Genomic DNA, 15,874 nt, shown 5'->3' on the forward strand with positions numbered 1-15,874 from the left:
GAATACGCTAGTTAGTATACATTATTTGAATAGATCTGAAGATGAAAAAGCGCAAATCTGCACAGTGCCCGCATCTTCACTTTAGTTTCTGTCTTAATGGGCATAATTTGTAGTTTCTTCTCTTCTGAATTTTTAAATGTATTGATTATTACGTGGCTTGGAATAATTAGTTAACTGTGTTTCTTATAATTTCCAGTTCCACCAACATTTTTTCTACATTCTCGTGCAATTCATGAAATTCTACTTGTATGATCGCAAGACTGCACATAGATGCAATCGAATTCGAGGTGCAAAGTGTTTGTTATTTTACTTTTCGTGACAGGTGGGCGAAGTTGATTTCTAAAGACTTTTTATTGTACTGAAATAATCTTTTGTCACAAAGTAACAGGGTAAGTGTTTTATTCGTATATATTTTGTGGGAAACTGTAATCGTGATGGAAGTTTATAAACCTGAATTTTTGACACAACTGGTAGGAGAAAACGCTGCGTATTAACCAAACCCCGCGCCTCCTCTCCGTATCCTCCCATGACACGAGCACGGGATTCTCCTCGCATACCGCTACAGAGCTGTTCGTAGCACGCTAAATTCACTTGATATTCCCTTTCCATTTGAATGACTCGTGCTACATAATCCATACATACTGAAACAGAAAATTCAATTTTTTGGCTAAAGAAATGCTATTCTTCACGCAAGTGACAGCTTCTATTATCGTTCACAATTCGTTATGAGGCTGACCGACCAATACCATGATGAGACTGGCGTGCTGGCAGCAGTGTGGCCGTAGCCCCGTGCTCCCGCCCATATCTCGTGTTGCAATGGCTCAATGTGTTGTCAGTTCTAACTGTGGCAGGAATCAGCGTGTGCGAGCTTCTTTTCCTGAATTATTTTATGCAGCTGCGAATTTCCAGAAAAAATTCTGTAACGAAATTGGAAGAAAACCTTTACACATCATGTCCTCTTGGTAGCTCGACACAGCAAGTTGTCTTAATGGTCATAGATCTCGGCTTTCTGACTGCCAAGCTGCTTCACAATACAAGAGGCTCTGAAGAAATTCGAATCGACGGTCAACGATACGAATTTCAATATTGTTCTTATCTTAAGACTCACATGCCAGGGTGATAAGTATGAAAGAAATGAACCTCTTGATTACTATAGGGCCTCTATGCTAAATTTCCACAGTAGCAATTAGGAACTCTCTGCAGACAATTGGTTCAGATGGTTCAAATGGCTCTGAGCACTATGGGCCTTAACTTCTGAGGTTATCAGTCGCCTAGAACTTAGAACTACTTAAACCTAACTAACCTAAGGACATCACACACATCCATGCCCGAGACAGGATCCGAACCTGCGACCGTAGCGGTCACGCGGTTGCAGACTGTAGCGCATAGAACCGCTCGGCAACCCCGGCTGGCCAGACATTTGGTAACAGCAGCTGTGGCAACCTACTTTTTCTCTGGGTAGCTTCAAATATGGGCAATTTTGTCACCTTAATCCAACTGAATATTTTAAGTATCACTTTTGAACAGCGTTCGCTTCTCCATTAATTAATGTATGGACCTCAAAACAAGCAGTGTGCCTGAGTAGCTATAGAGCAGGTTCTGAAATGTATTGCATCCATTTACCATAGGGAATCAAAGAAAGAAACCAAACACATTACACTGCATTTACTCTCCGTACCTCGACTAATACATATGAATCCATGATAAAAATAAATTATTTGAAGATTCTTCTGTGAAAGGAAGAAGAACAGGATGTGACGTTTTAATTATAGCACACTGGATCAGGAACAATGAAATTAATTCTATGCCACATTGATGTATTGCATACTAGTGTAATAAAATACTCATCAAATAAAACGGTTTTGTACCTCCATTGTTATCGAGTGTGAAACACAAATTGTAGACAGATTTTATGGGTCACCACTCAATAACATTAAAGCCTGTTACACCGTCGAGAGTGAGGAGTGGAGCAGACAATGTCGGCATAAGGCGAGGCAGCGCAGTGCCTCAGTCCCCGCTGGAAGGTAGCAAACGGGTCCCAGAGAACTCAGACGCATGCGGTGTTCAGAGTCAGATGGCCAGCCAAGAAATCCCTTGCTAGAATAGTGTTGAACCAAACTTATTACCAATGTGACAGAAAGCGAAATATATTGTAGATTCGCTTGAATTACACTCATAGCTTCAGCACCGAGAGGAAAGGGGCGATAAAAGTTTTGTCGACGTGTGCTTTCTGTTGCCAGATGTCGTATTAGCTAGTCTCATGTTTTACCTCAAGACTACGGTCGTACTCAAGACTGATATACTCAGACTCCAGCCAAAACTTCCTCCGGGAAGTGCTGTTGTCTACAACGTTGCCAGATCGAGCATATTGCCGGACATAGAATTCTGAGGGGAGCACGACTGTATTGTCCACCTTACGTGAACGACTCAGCAGTCAATTGTTTGGTCTAAGACTGTATCTACAACACATATTACACGATTAAGAGCTAAAAGAATTTAAAAAAATTATTTTATGAGAGCAACGTTAACTATAGCCTTCGTAGTATTCATAGTATTGTATACATGTGTATAAACAGTTTCCAACCGAGCGAGGTGGCGCAGTGGTTAGCACACTGGACTCGCATTCGGGACGACGACGGTTCAATCCCGCGTCCGGCCATCCTGATTTAGGTTTTCCGTGATTTCCCTAAATCGTTCGGGGCAAATTCCAGGTTGGTTCCTTTGAAAGGACACGGCCGACTTCCTTCCCCATCCATCCCTACTCCGACGAGACCGATGACCTCGCTGTTTGGTCTCTTCCTCCAAACAACCCGACCCAACACCCTCCAATGCCCACTCAAGGAAGACAAGGATACACAGTGTAGCTTCAATATTATAAATACGCCTCAATTTGTGAATGAACTCAGTCTTAGATTGATAATCATTTTGAATATTTAGCAGCACTGTACACATTGGTGTTAAACTCGTTTTCAACCAATGATTCCCACAGCTACAGGAACACTACTTGTGATATCTCTTAGGCAAAATACATACGCAGTACTATCAGACGAAAAGATCAACCTGACACAAACTGTGGGAATTTTGTTTTACGACCTTCGTACCTGGATAAAAAGCTTTTCCTATTTGAGATGTCTGTGAACGTAGCTGCATAAGACGATTTAAGAAGAAAATAAATTCCTTCAGCTACGACAATGTTCAAAGAAATCGCCTTATCGACACTAAATCGTGGTTTGTGGATCGAATACCAGCCGTACTCTGCCGCATTTCGCTGGTTGTAAGGCAAAAAGCTTACTGACAAATTTCACTGAAGGAAATGGGGGACGAAATGTCTCCCACTGGAAGGTCATGTTGTTTCATTTAAATCATTACAAAATCAGGTAAAACGAACAGTGAGGATGTCAGTAAAAGCACATTACTGTTGTCCGTATGATGTTGCACTGCCGAGGGCCTGTAATGATAAAGGGCCCGTTTAGATCAGGAATATTGTACACAAAAAAATGGTTCAAATGGCTCTGAGCACTATGGGACTTAACTTCTGGGGTCATCAGTCCCCTAGAACTTAGAACTACTTAAACCTAACAAACCTAAGGACATCAGACACATCCATGCCCGAGGCAGTACTCGAACCTGCGACCGTAGCGGTCGCTCGGTTCCAGACTGTAGCGCCTAGAACCGCTAGGACACGCTGGTCGGCTATTGTACACAGAAGTGGAAGAGAGAGCACCACTAAATTCTACAATCCGTATGCATTGCATACACACAGAAATTACTGTTACAGTGTACTTATGGAGTCCAAAGGGGTAATTGTGTATTTTTCGGTGAAAAAGAGCTCTAGCAAACAGTGTTCGCTCCATTAGGATACTTAAAGTGGTGTCACTCTGAGCTAGAATTTATGGACAGCGACTAAGTGTAAGGTCAATGGGTCGGATGCAGGTTTTGCAACTATGAAATACCTTACCACATTACAGAAGCGAACATTATATTTGAACTAATATTGCGAAAATTTTGAACTTGGATAGCTTCGAAAGAAAATCTTTATGTTTATTGCAAAGGAAAACAATTGATTTTCTAAAACATTCTCTGTCATACACAACTTGAAACAGGTCACGTCGACCAAATCATATGGAAGAACTGTCAGCGACGTATATCGGAAGGCAGTAAGATCCCTTGGCTTTTGGTTTGGCAGTATTCGACAGCCATTTCTAGGCGCAAATAAATGTAGAAAGACAGCGCGTTTTTATTATCAAGTGCCGGCCCATGTGGCCGAGCGGTTTTACGCGTTTCAGTCTGGAACCCCGCGACCGCTATGGTCGCAGGTTCGAATCCTGCCTCGGGCATGGATGTGTGTGATGTCCGTAGGTTAGTTAGGTTTAAGTAGTGCTAAGTTCTAGGGGACTGCTGATCTCAGATGTTAGGTCCCATAGTGCTCAGAGCCATTTGAAACATTTTTGTTGTCAAGTGACGTCTTCATCAATTACTTCAGTTTCAATGTAATCTACGAGTAATTGCTGATGTTTGATATTAACATGAAAAGAATTCCGTAGGCAGGGAAAGAACCTGTTCTTGGGCAACTACTTCTATAATGACCAAAAGGCACTAAATTATGTTCAAGCATATGTGTTCCAGCAGCGGTATGAAGAAAATGATAATAATAATGATGGTAATAATCGAATTATCCGGTACCATCACAGTACACAGCGGGTTTTCTCGAACTAAGAAATTACCTGAATTAGTGAAAATTTCAAAATGGCTTCACATCGGGGCTATGATGCCTAGAAGAGTCTTTACATCCTGCTGACATGAGAATAGCATAATCTCCGCGTCAGAAGCTTGCTTGTACTTAACTATTTAATAGACTCGCATCTTTTCCACCGTGACTAATTTTGTAAGCTAAGCATATGATCCGTTACAGCACACTCCTGGGGCTGGGAAATGTAGCCACAATGGTGTGGTGCAATGAACTATGACACGTTCAGTGCCTGGGTTCAGGCATTTACTTTTAAGAGGCACAAACAGATTTACTTTACCTCTGGTAACCTCAAGAGAAGGACATTATAATTCAGAATCCGCATTAAACATCACGTTCCTTCATTACCAACTGTTCATAACTGGTTTACGTTGGGAAATGGCATTTTATTTGATGGACCGATAACCATTTAAAGGAATAGGGCTCTTATTTTACTTGTACTTGATTGAACTACAGACGTTGAAAAATTTGGTGCTGGACTGTGATTTGAATTCGTATCTCCTCTCTCCAGGATCTGAATCTCTAGGAGCAGTATAGTTAAGTCATTTCTTTCCTTTTCCCAACACTGCAATCTTCTCTAGGCCTCCTCCAAAGGCAAGTATGTGGTCCGAATACTGATCCAGTACAAAAATATTCATAATTTCATTTCAAGCCCTCGTGCACACCGGCCTGCTAGTGAAAATTAACATGCATTTTTAATGCCTGTTCGTGTGTTGCCAACATTCGCAATAGGTGTCGTTATTTCTGGTCAAACACGCACACATCTTACTATTGGTGAGTAACCAATTGATACTTAACCTATATTCGTGAATGATAAAGGACGGTAGGTGTGCTGTTCGATTGTCGCTCAGGCACAAAAATTTCTATCCTTACTTTAGATTCAAACACCTAGCATCTAGTAAGAGAAACCGATACATATCATTTGATTTTACTTAGTTAACAATCCGATTACGTGTTGGGTTCGTATCTCCGTCACAGAACTTCACATCATGCGCTTCATCTTTAAATGCATGCACACTTTGTTACTTCTGAATGGAGGTATATCAGACATCTTTCGTGGTTAGTTAACAGAGACGAAAGGGTCTTGCTAGGAGTCCCAGTTTATTACAAAAACTGTGGCCTTTTATTTTCACGTTTAGATTTGGTTACTGATATTGGCGAAAATTTCGGTAATTCATGACTCTTCATGGCTAGTCAGCAATATGATTAGATTAGACTTGGTTCGATTAATATTTATTCCAAAGATCATGAATACGACACATCGTAATGATGTGGAACATGTCATTATAATGAAAGATTTCTTTACATACAATAATGCAATTTCTTTACAACAATTATTAACTCTTTATCTCATTCCTTTTTATATTTATCTCTATCTCCCTTTCTCTCTCTCTCTCTCTCTCTCTCTCTCTCTAACACACAAACACATGCGCGCGCACACGCACACGCACACACACACAAACATTGATTTTTATTTTTATTTGTTTGTTGTGCTTGAATATCAGCCAGACAGGAAAACGCCCAAGAATGAATTTCTTAGTTTCGAGTACACTTACGAAAGAAATATAAAAACAACTATGAGCGTTACTGATTTATGATGCTTAGTTTACAGTCAGTTCTGAGTATTATTAGTAACTGCGCTCTTCGCTCCAGTCCATAAACCTAGTTACAGAAATGCGAATCAGAAGCATTACGTATTCCAGGCCGTGCCAGACGCGTCTTTGAGTTGGCAGCTATGGTCACTTCCCAGCCCTCTGTAGGAACTCATCGGTTCGTCTTATTTCTGTTAGTACTGTAACTGAGATTTGGCAACAAGGCAAGGTATGTTTGGCAACTCTGTGATCGACGAGTTACTTCCTGGTGTGCACGGAATTAAGCCTCAAAGTTCACTTGATTTTTCCTGTCATGTCCATCGAATAATGTGAATTATTATCACTCGAGATGTAACAAAAGACTGTAAATTTACGGTTTTCAGCTCAGGAACGTCGTTGCACGTGGAAATCGCAACTAGTATTGTCCTTTAAATAGCCATTTACGAGCTGTAGTCACTATTGGCCCCGTAATAGGAATCGCAGACACGTACTTCTTTGCTAGATCTGTGGTAACATCGTGACCTGTCAAAAAGCGTCTGTTTTGGTTCGCGGTTCCAGTCTCGCTGACTGTGACGTTTTTATCCCTTCTGTGAAAGTGCTAAAAGCAGTCAGATCAAACATCGATAAGGAAAATGCAAGGTAATACTTTCGGCTCATAGTGCAATGGTGAAAACTTACAACGCTGCACAACAGGTAATGCCTCTTTCCGTTGCTGACAAGCAAATTTTTGGTTTCTAGGAATACATAACTTTATTTATGAAATGCTACATTTGCATACCTCTTGAGTATGACACAGCATACCAATTAAACACACACCCAATCGAAATCTAAGTCAGTAGTATTTTACTAATTCGGTCCGATAGAGGCACGCTTGTGTACAGATACTCAGCTTTATTGGTTCAAATGGCTCTGAGCACTATGGGACTTAACATCTATGGTCATCAGTCCCCTAGAACTTAGAACTACTTAAACCTAACTAACCTAAGGACATCACACAACACCCACCCATCACGAGGCAGAGAAAATCCCTGACCCCGCCGGGAATCGAACCCGGGATTCAGCTTTATTAAAACAGACTTTAGTCGTAAGGCTATCGTGGGTAGTTTTATTTCATTTCCTATAATACAGTGCAAAATTATCGTAGGGTTTCTTTTAGTGTTGTTTAAACAATAGTAAACAGTAGAGAGAAATTAATCATCAACGATGTATGCGAATTCTCTTATGTTATCTATAACAGTCTGACAATGCACATGCAGTTCATTGATTACATGCATGGAGAAAACTTGTTCTGAGTTAAAGCTGTCAAACAAGGTTTGAAGAAGAATAAACTGCCACTACCACATGACAGCTAATGTAGAAAATACTTTTCTGACGCATTTTGGAACGATGCGATCTCCCCATACATAATACAAAAGTTTCGAGATGCATCTGCTGCCTGGCCGTCTATTAAACCTGAAAAGAACAAAATGTCACAGTAGTTGCCCTTTTTCCACATGCGACTATTTTGGGTTGAGAAGTGAAGGGAATTATGTTCAAAGTTCCATCATATTGATAACTTCAGTAGACAGCAGAATTGCGTTTTAAAAAATGCAGCAGTGAATGTATTTGATCTCGCCACGTTTTATCTACAGTGCACTACACATACTGTTACACTACTAGCTGAACTGTAGCTACAGCACCCCCAAAAGTCGAGAAAAATTCCTCCAGAACTTCCCCATTCCACAGTGTTGTGAGATAATGCATGCGGCCGGATGTAGACTTCTGAGAGACAGACAGTTACAGCTTTTCTTTTGCACTGCACGACGTTTTCAACAAACAGGTAGCGCAATAGAGTAGGTCAAGTGGAAAGGAACACTTCTATTTAAATTTGTGCATCCACACTGTTGGCAGTTACGTGATTTTATTTCGGTGATTACAAAATAGAGTCGAATGTATGCACTGGGTAGCCGAGGCAGCTATTTCATGGCGATTCGGTCAACCAAGTAAATGACTAAACTGAACCTGCTGCAAACCACTACAGGGAGCCTGTGTGGCAGAATTCTCATCCCGTGCGGCGCAACGGTTTACAATAGAAAAATGTGGCGCAGAGAAGAGGGTTTGGTGGTCTGTTGGATTGCTGATAGATTCATATACTCGTAGTCTGGGTTCGATTCCAGGTTCCGCCGATGATTTTTGATAGGGAGAGACAGATTCAATTCTCTTCTGGCTACGCCAAGTGAAGAAGGTGCAATGGCATCATTGTCTGAAATTCACATTAAACACGATATTCCTTCTATACCAAGTAGGCATTAGGTTGAACCACAATAAAGTCAGGAGTGGCGACATGTAGAAACTCTATCACCAGTAACCTTTCTTATACTAGTTATTTATTTCCAGTGACGAAACAAACGGTATGTAGGGTCACAGGACACTTATTTCATCTTTAATTTGTGCTTCTGTATGTCGATAAAATTGGTTCTGAACTGGGAATGCAACTCAGACCGCCCTTAACGAGGAATTTGATCCCTTCATGACAATACAATTCGACTACAATTTGTTGTTTGTTCAAAACTGCAGGTTCCTCAACATCTCCACATATTGCGCGTGAATGGGTTCGAATCCTATCCCGGCACTAAAGTTTTCATTATGTATTATCAAACTCTAGCATGAGAACACCTATCTACTGGCGGATAATAATTTTGATTTTTAAGGTATTTTCATTTGTTGTCAACACTAACGATATCTGACGTTTTTGACTCTCAGTGAGACACAGAACTATTTGCGAGATCACTGTAAGTTCAAGGATCTTATTCCGAGCTACTGGTGGAGAAAAATTCGTTAGCTGACGTCTCTTTGTGTGTAGTCAACAACGATATGTGTGGGTTTCGATTACCAGTCAGCACTGAACTCTTCGTCATATTATTTCTAGTTGAAAGATGCTCACATGTCACTGCTGGCGTAACAGACCCATATTTAACGTTTGTTTTCTCTTGAATATAATAGCGATAGGTGCCGGGTTGGAGTCGTGGGGAGGAAAAAATTAATGTTTCGTCTCGTCATTTCAGTTAAAACATCTTGCTACTGCCGAGAAAATCCCAACGTCACAGTTGATTGTGCTTCGATAACAATCCGATTAGGTTCTGGGTTCGAATCTCTGTCCAACACAAAGCTTTACCTCACGGCATTTCAAGTAAGTTACTTGTGAAGAAGCAATATTTAACATCTCTCGTAGTTCGTTAACAGGGACAATAGATGCTGGGTAGGAATTCGCGTCCGTTAAAAATGTTTACGTTATGTAGTTTAAAGTTGGCTGAGGGTATGTAACAGGGCTACGAAAAACTGAATGTCACTTGTGCGATATTGCACAGAGACTTGGCAGGTATATAGTAACTGTACATGGTGGCTGGCAACTTTGTTCATGAGAATGTACGCTCGCAAGAACACCCGGCTCTGGACGGCTACGGTCATTTGCAGCAGCAATTTGAGCAGTAGTTGGAACCAAAGTCACACAACCAATTGTTGCAAATCGTTACTTCGGGGAAATTTCCGAGCCAGACGTCCTGTAGCTTGCGTTCCACTGACCTCAAACCACCGCAATTTGTGACTTCAATAGTATCAAGCGAGAGCTCATTGGAGGTCAGGGTAGAGAGCGGTTCCGTTTTCTGGTGGCAGTTGGTTCTGCCTCGGCGTCAGTGAAGGTCGTGTGTTGCTTAGAAGTTGAGAGCCTGTCTGCCTGCATGCTAGATGAAATGAAATGTCGTGTGGCTAGGGCCTCCCGTCGGGTAGACCGTTCGCCTGGTGCAGGTCTTTCAAGTTGACGCCACTTCGGCGACCTGCGCGTCGATGGGGATGAAATGATGATGATTAGGACAACACAACACCCAGTCCCTGAGCGGAGAAAATCTCCGACCCAGCCGGGAATCGAACCCGGGACCTAGGACTGACATTCCGTCACGCTGACCACTCAGCCACCGGAGCCGGACTGCATGCTAGATGCACTGGGCCTACGCCTGGAGTTATGATCTCGCGTGTGATTTCGTGTGACAGTTGGAGCATCTTGGGTTTATCCCACGCACCCTGGCTGCAAATTTATACGTCGGTCTGGTGGTGCGATCTGTTGTGCTGTCATTCATGAACAGCTTCCTAGGGGGTGTTTCCCAACTGGATAACGCTTGCCCACATACTGCTGTTGTAAACCAACATGTTCTTCAGAGTGTCGACATGTTGTCTTGGCCTGATAGATCACCAGATCAGTCTCCAACCGAGCACAATGAAGTATAATGAGACAAGTTGAGCGTCATTCATAAGCAGCATTGATGACGATGAGGTCCCATACTCTGAGAAGCGTAGGGGACGATGCGGGAGACCCGCGCCGCCTACTAGGCAAGGTCCTAGTGGAGGTGGTTGCCATTGCCTTCCTCCGACCGTAATGAGGATGAATGGTGATGATGAAGACGACACAACAACACTCAGTCATCTCGAGGCAAGGAAAATCCCTGACCCCGCCGGGAATCGAACCTGGGACCCCACGCACGGTAAGCGAGAACGCTGCCGCAAGACAACGAGCTGCGGACTACATACAGCATTAACTGTGAGTGCAACAGGCATGGCACTCCATCCCACAAACTGACATCCGCCACCTGTACGACACAACACATGCATTTGACATGGTTGCATCAACATTCTGGCAGTTACACCAGTTATTAATGTACCAGCATTTCACATTTCCAATGCCGTATCTTGAGCTGAGGGAGTCATGTGTTGGCAGTCCTATACATTATGACCTGTGATCTTGCAAGTATAATTACTTAAATATGTTACCTAGACAAATGTATTCCCGAAATTTCATTACTGTACTTTACTGCAGTGTGCAACCAAAATTATTCATCCAGGAGTTGACGAATGTACTGCTGGTATTCTAATCAGCACTGGAACAGATTTAGTTTATAGCAGGGCATGTGACAAGAGATGCAATTCGTTGGGGTAATTGGTTTATTTCTGAAGAGGTGAAAGGTATTAGATGGACTGTGGTACCGTAGAAAGTTTTTCTGAGTACTAGTGCGAACATATTTTCTTTCTGCACAAGGTGAGAGTTACTTGCCACACCCTGGCCTGATTGTAACAGTTATATAAGGTTCTTGGAATGGATTGAATGTCCACATGTACAAAATGGCAGTAATAAAATCCCACAACAAAGGCAACATGGCAATAGGCCTATGCATATGATGTGCTGCCTAGGCCAGCACCAAAACTTCAAAGCCACACAAAGTAATGAGAGGCACTGTGAGTTTTGTGGCGGTGTTCGTAGCGACAAACACTTGGCTGTAGAAATGGCTTACGAAGTCACCGCCACACTCTTAATAGCGGGCCGACCGGTCCGCTGGAACAGTAAACAGAAAGATGAAACCCCAAACACTCTGATTAAATAAAAGTCGGTACTTATCTTTATTGATGAAGATACAGAAACACAATAGTGAACTCCGTGTCTACAGAGATCTGTCTAGTTCGAGTCGGAGCGGCTAGGTCAGCGTCGGCTGACGACAAACAACAACTCTGCTGCGATGAACACACAACTGACTAGCAAGTACACAATTCGGTGGCGAGTATACAACTGAGCGGCGAATACAGAACTGTCCTAGCGCTCGCGACTCCAGCGCTTAAGAAGCCAGAAGCCAGCGGTGGCGCGCGCAAACTTGCGGCGATTTTCTCTCTCGCTGGCGCTGCTTATGCGGACGGCGTCCGAACTTTGATGCTGCCAACCCATCTGGCAGCGGGCTCGGTTGGCATTACTGGCTAGGACATAACAGTGAGCAGTCGGAATATGGCAATAAGTTCAGTTGAACCAGAACTCTAAAACGTAAAGCAATTAGGTCCCGGCGGAGGTTCGAGTCCTCCCTCGGGCATGGGTGTATGTGTTTGTCCTGACTATAATTTAGGTTAAGTAGTGTGTAAGCTTAGAGACTGATGACCTTAGCGGTTAAGTCCCATAAGATTTCACACACATTTGAACATTTTTCGTAAAGCAGTTATCAACTTGGTTTTGCCTCGAAACCGATTTTGCGATGTATGAGGTCCTTCTGGAAACGGCATGCCCTATCTTCCTATGATGGGTAAGCGGGCTCTTCCAATTCTTCGTGGGAAGACCTACTGATTTGATGAGTTGTAAGGTATTTATTCTTTGGATCATAAAATCAACCATTCTGCTAATTTTTATTGGACGTGTCTATAGTACTCTCTGTAGTTTGATCACATACACTTTTTGAACATTTCACTGTGGCAGTAGCCACGGGCGTGACTACGTTACATTCGGCGTTGTGGCAGTAAGCTTTTGGATTACTTTTGTTTTAGTAACATGGAAAATAACTTCCAAAAAACCTTCAGATAACTCTTCCGTAGCTATACTCTGTGTTGAACATCTGCAATAAATAATACAATAGAATCAGCGTTCCCTCTTTGTGTTACCTTTACAAAATGTTGGAAGGATTTTATCTGCTGCGACACACTTAACATATTATATCATTTATTGAAACAATAGGTTTCGGAAACTGCATCAAAATTTTGGAATTGCTTGGTGGCACAAGATGAAATGTGTTATTACACCATGTAGTTATTATTTGCACAAATAGCAGTCTTACTACCTCTATTCATATGTTTACAGAATAAATGGAATTAAATTTTTTTCCGAAGATGCACGCCCTAATGCCTTTCCATGATTCGGCAATAAACATCATACCACACAAGAATTCTCGTAATGTCAAAAGGATTAATATTGAGGATTTATAATTATCATGATTACAAGTAATGGCATAATTTTAGTCTTACAACGAGGTTAATATTTGTCCAAGCTTTCGGTATAATAGAATAATTCGTACATCGAAAGTGTGCAGACAAAATGACCTATCGCACACCTAGTTCAAGTACGTCTTCATATATCGAACAAGACGAAAGCGAACAGTTAATATCCTTTTTTTGATCAGAATTCCGGAACAACTGAACTGTAATAGAAAGAAAAATACCCAACCAGCACCCCATAACGTCACAATATCTACCCTTCACATACAAGAAAAATCATAATATCTTCATGACATATTATAAGAGTATTGTCTTTTAAAATACCCCACGTCATAATTACAGTTTGCATAGCAAGCACCTTCATGTTGTGTTGCAGCGCGTACGAGATCATTAGGCTCAAGGGCTACACGTCCTGGGGCATCGGATGCAGTGTTGCGGACATCGTCGCCACTATCCTCAGCAACGCTATGAAAGTCTTGCCTCTTTCTACCTATGTTAAGGTAAGCTATACGCTGCTCTTCTCACTCCATGTGCTTTATAAACTTTGAATTCTGTAATGTAAGGCAGATGCGAATCAAAATGCTTTTTGTTGAACGTTGTGCCAGCACGAAATAAAGGGCATGGTATACGTTACCTGTCAAATGGTTCAAATGGCTCTGAGCACTATGGGACTTAACATCTGAGGTTATCAGTCCCCTAGAACTTAGAACTACTTAAACCTAACTGACATAAGGACATCACACACATCCATGCCCGAGGCAGGATTCGAACCTGCGACCGTAGCGGTCGCGCGGTTCCAGATTGAAGCGCCTAGAACCGCTCGGCCACACCGACCGGCCGTTACCCGTCGCATTGTAGCATTGACACTAGTTTTTTAAAGTACCACAGAAAATTGCTCTGACGAAAATGCCCTATTTCAGTCATAAATATTGGCTCACAAAGATAATATTATGACGCAATATGCTAACCTGAAGTTCTCGATGTAAACTTACCTTATGGAACCAGAAATAAATCTACAATATGAAATCCAGCTTTCGCGTTTGAAAAACCTATATGTTATGAAAATAATCCTTATGGAAATAACGATCATATTGATGGCGCAAGATGGTAACTAATTACCTCCACTGAGCGATGTAAATGCACCTAGCCTCATGTCTTTGAGAAACAAACTTTATAAACAATGTACAGCTGTACTTAATTAGAAGAGAGAACGATGTGTAAAAAAAGCAAGAGACTTTGTAATATTTGTTGATTATTTAAACGCATGAGATACAAATATTTTTACAAGCAATAGCATAGTTATTATCACAAAAGCCAAATGATATCCATAGCCACGATGAGACAAAGACTTCATCTACAGAGTATTCGTGAAACCAACATAATGCAAGAAACCTTTGGTGCATGAAAAACACGTTTGCTCTAATAGAATATGAATTATATACATTGCACAAAGAGAATGGGAACTGCTAAACAGTAGTCAAACCGCTTATCCCACTTCACAATTCATGCAGCTTCCATACAGAAAGAACCTCCTTTTCTAATATGGCTCGCCAGACTCGCAGTTTTAGGAAAATGTTATCTTTTCTTCCAGTGCAGACACATGGAGAAATGCTGTGTACAATTCTCAATGTAACTTCACTTATACAAACTCAAGTCTGCGTCCATACCTCAATGTCCTCCCTTCTAAATACAGTATCAAGCAGCCACACTTATCACCACATCGTGACACACAAAAGCAAATGCACACCACCAGAGCCAGAAGAGAACAGAATAGAAAAGAAACTTTGGATCCATCGAACTTACAGTCCATGCTGTCAATGCGGCTGCTTTCAGTTCTCATCGGCTAAGTCCGTGCTCGCCTCAAAGATCTCAGTTAAGACAAGCCAGTGCAGCAGAACCAGGAGCAACGACATAGAATATGATACTTGGAGGTTTGCAGATTACAACAGGCAACTTTCAGTAGTACGAAGTGAAAGTACTACTAAACTTGCGTCAAGAACTTGTGATAGTGCTGTTTCAATCCATTGCAAACAATGTGTTTGAAAATCAGAAAAAATAGAGAATATAGAAATTATTTGATGGGACGTATTGAAGGTAGGAAGCCATGACCTCAGTCATCATCCAGCAAAGGTGCGGAACAACGATAATGTGAGGATATGACTTGTTTGATCTAAACCTATTAATGACGGTTTGTGAAAATGTTTATGGTCCTCTAAAACGAACGCGCCAGCTGCTGGTACAGAGATTTCATGTGTGCTATGATCTCACAGACAGCTATCACCAATACTTATTGCATTTTTTTTAAATTTTTGCCAGTTATTATTATCATTCTCGGGTTCACAAAAAACATACAGGTACATGTACATACATTTTACACAGTTATGATTAAATTACTTTTGACCAAAACTTGGCCACTTCCCGTGCATTTCCTGTTGCTTGTTGAAATCATCTTCTGTACAGGAGACTGGGCACAATCGACACCGAAGTGTGTGGCGAACTGTCTGTTCTTCTCCACAGTCACACCGAATATCATTTGGATCAGTGTATCCCCATCTTGCCAAGTTAACTTTTAATCTGTCAACTCCGGATCACAGTCTATTCAGGGACTTCCAAGTTGTCCATTCCACGTCATGGCCTAGAGGTAAAGCTTCAACAACTCTTTTCCAACCAGGCGAAAGGTAGGTCGTAGCCCTCCATAGTTGCAACCTAGCTTTTTCAGCAGTGGTTCTAAGTTCCTTTGATGTCCTAAGGAAACTCTTCCTTG

The 15,874-nt window shown here is 41.8% G+C and overlaps 1 protein-coding gene across 1 annotated transcript in view; it reads left to right on the forward strand.

Moving 5' to 3' along the window:
• The window catches only part of LOC124795872 (L-lactate dehydrogenase-like), a 272,185-nt gene that overhangs the window by 246,620 nt on the left and 9,691 nt on the right, over positions 1-15,874 (forward strand). The window contains exon 6 of the mRNA XM_047259953.1: positions 13,487-13,610. Coding sequence (XP_047115909.1) covers positions 13,487-13,610 — 124 coding nt within the window. The remainder of the gene's footprint in view (positions 1-13,486; positions 13,611-15,874) is intronic.

The sequence above is a fragment of the Schistocerca piceifrons genome, chromosome 4 (assembly GCF_021461385.2).
Source record: "Schistocerca piceifrons isolate TAMUIC-IGC-003096 chromosome 4, iqSchPice1.1, whole genome shotgun sequence".
Classification (NCBI taxonomy): Eukaryota; Metazoa; Arthropoda; class Insecta; order Orthoptera; family Acrididae; genus Schistocerca; species Schistocerca piceifrons.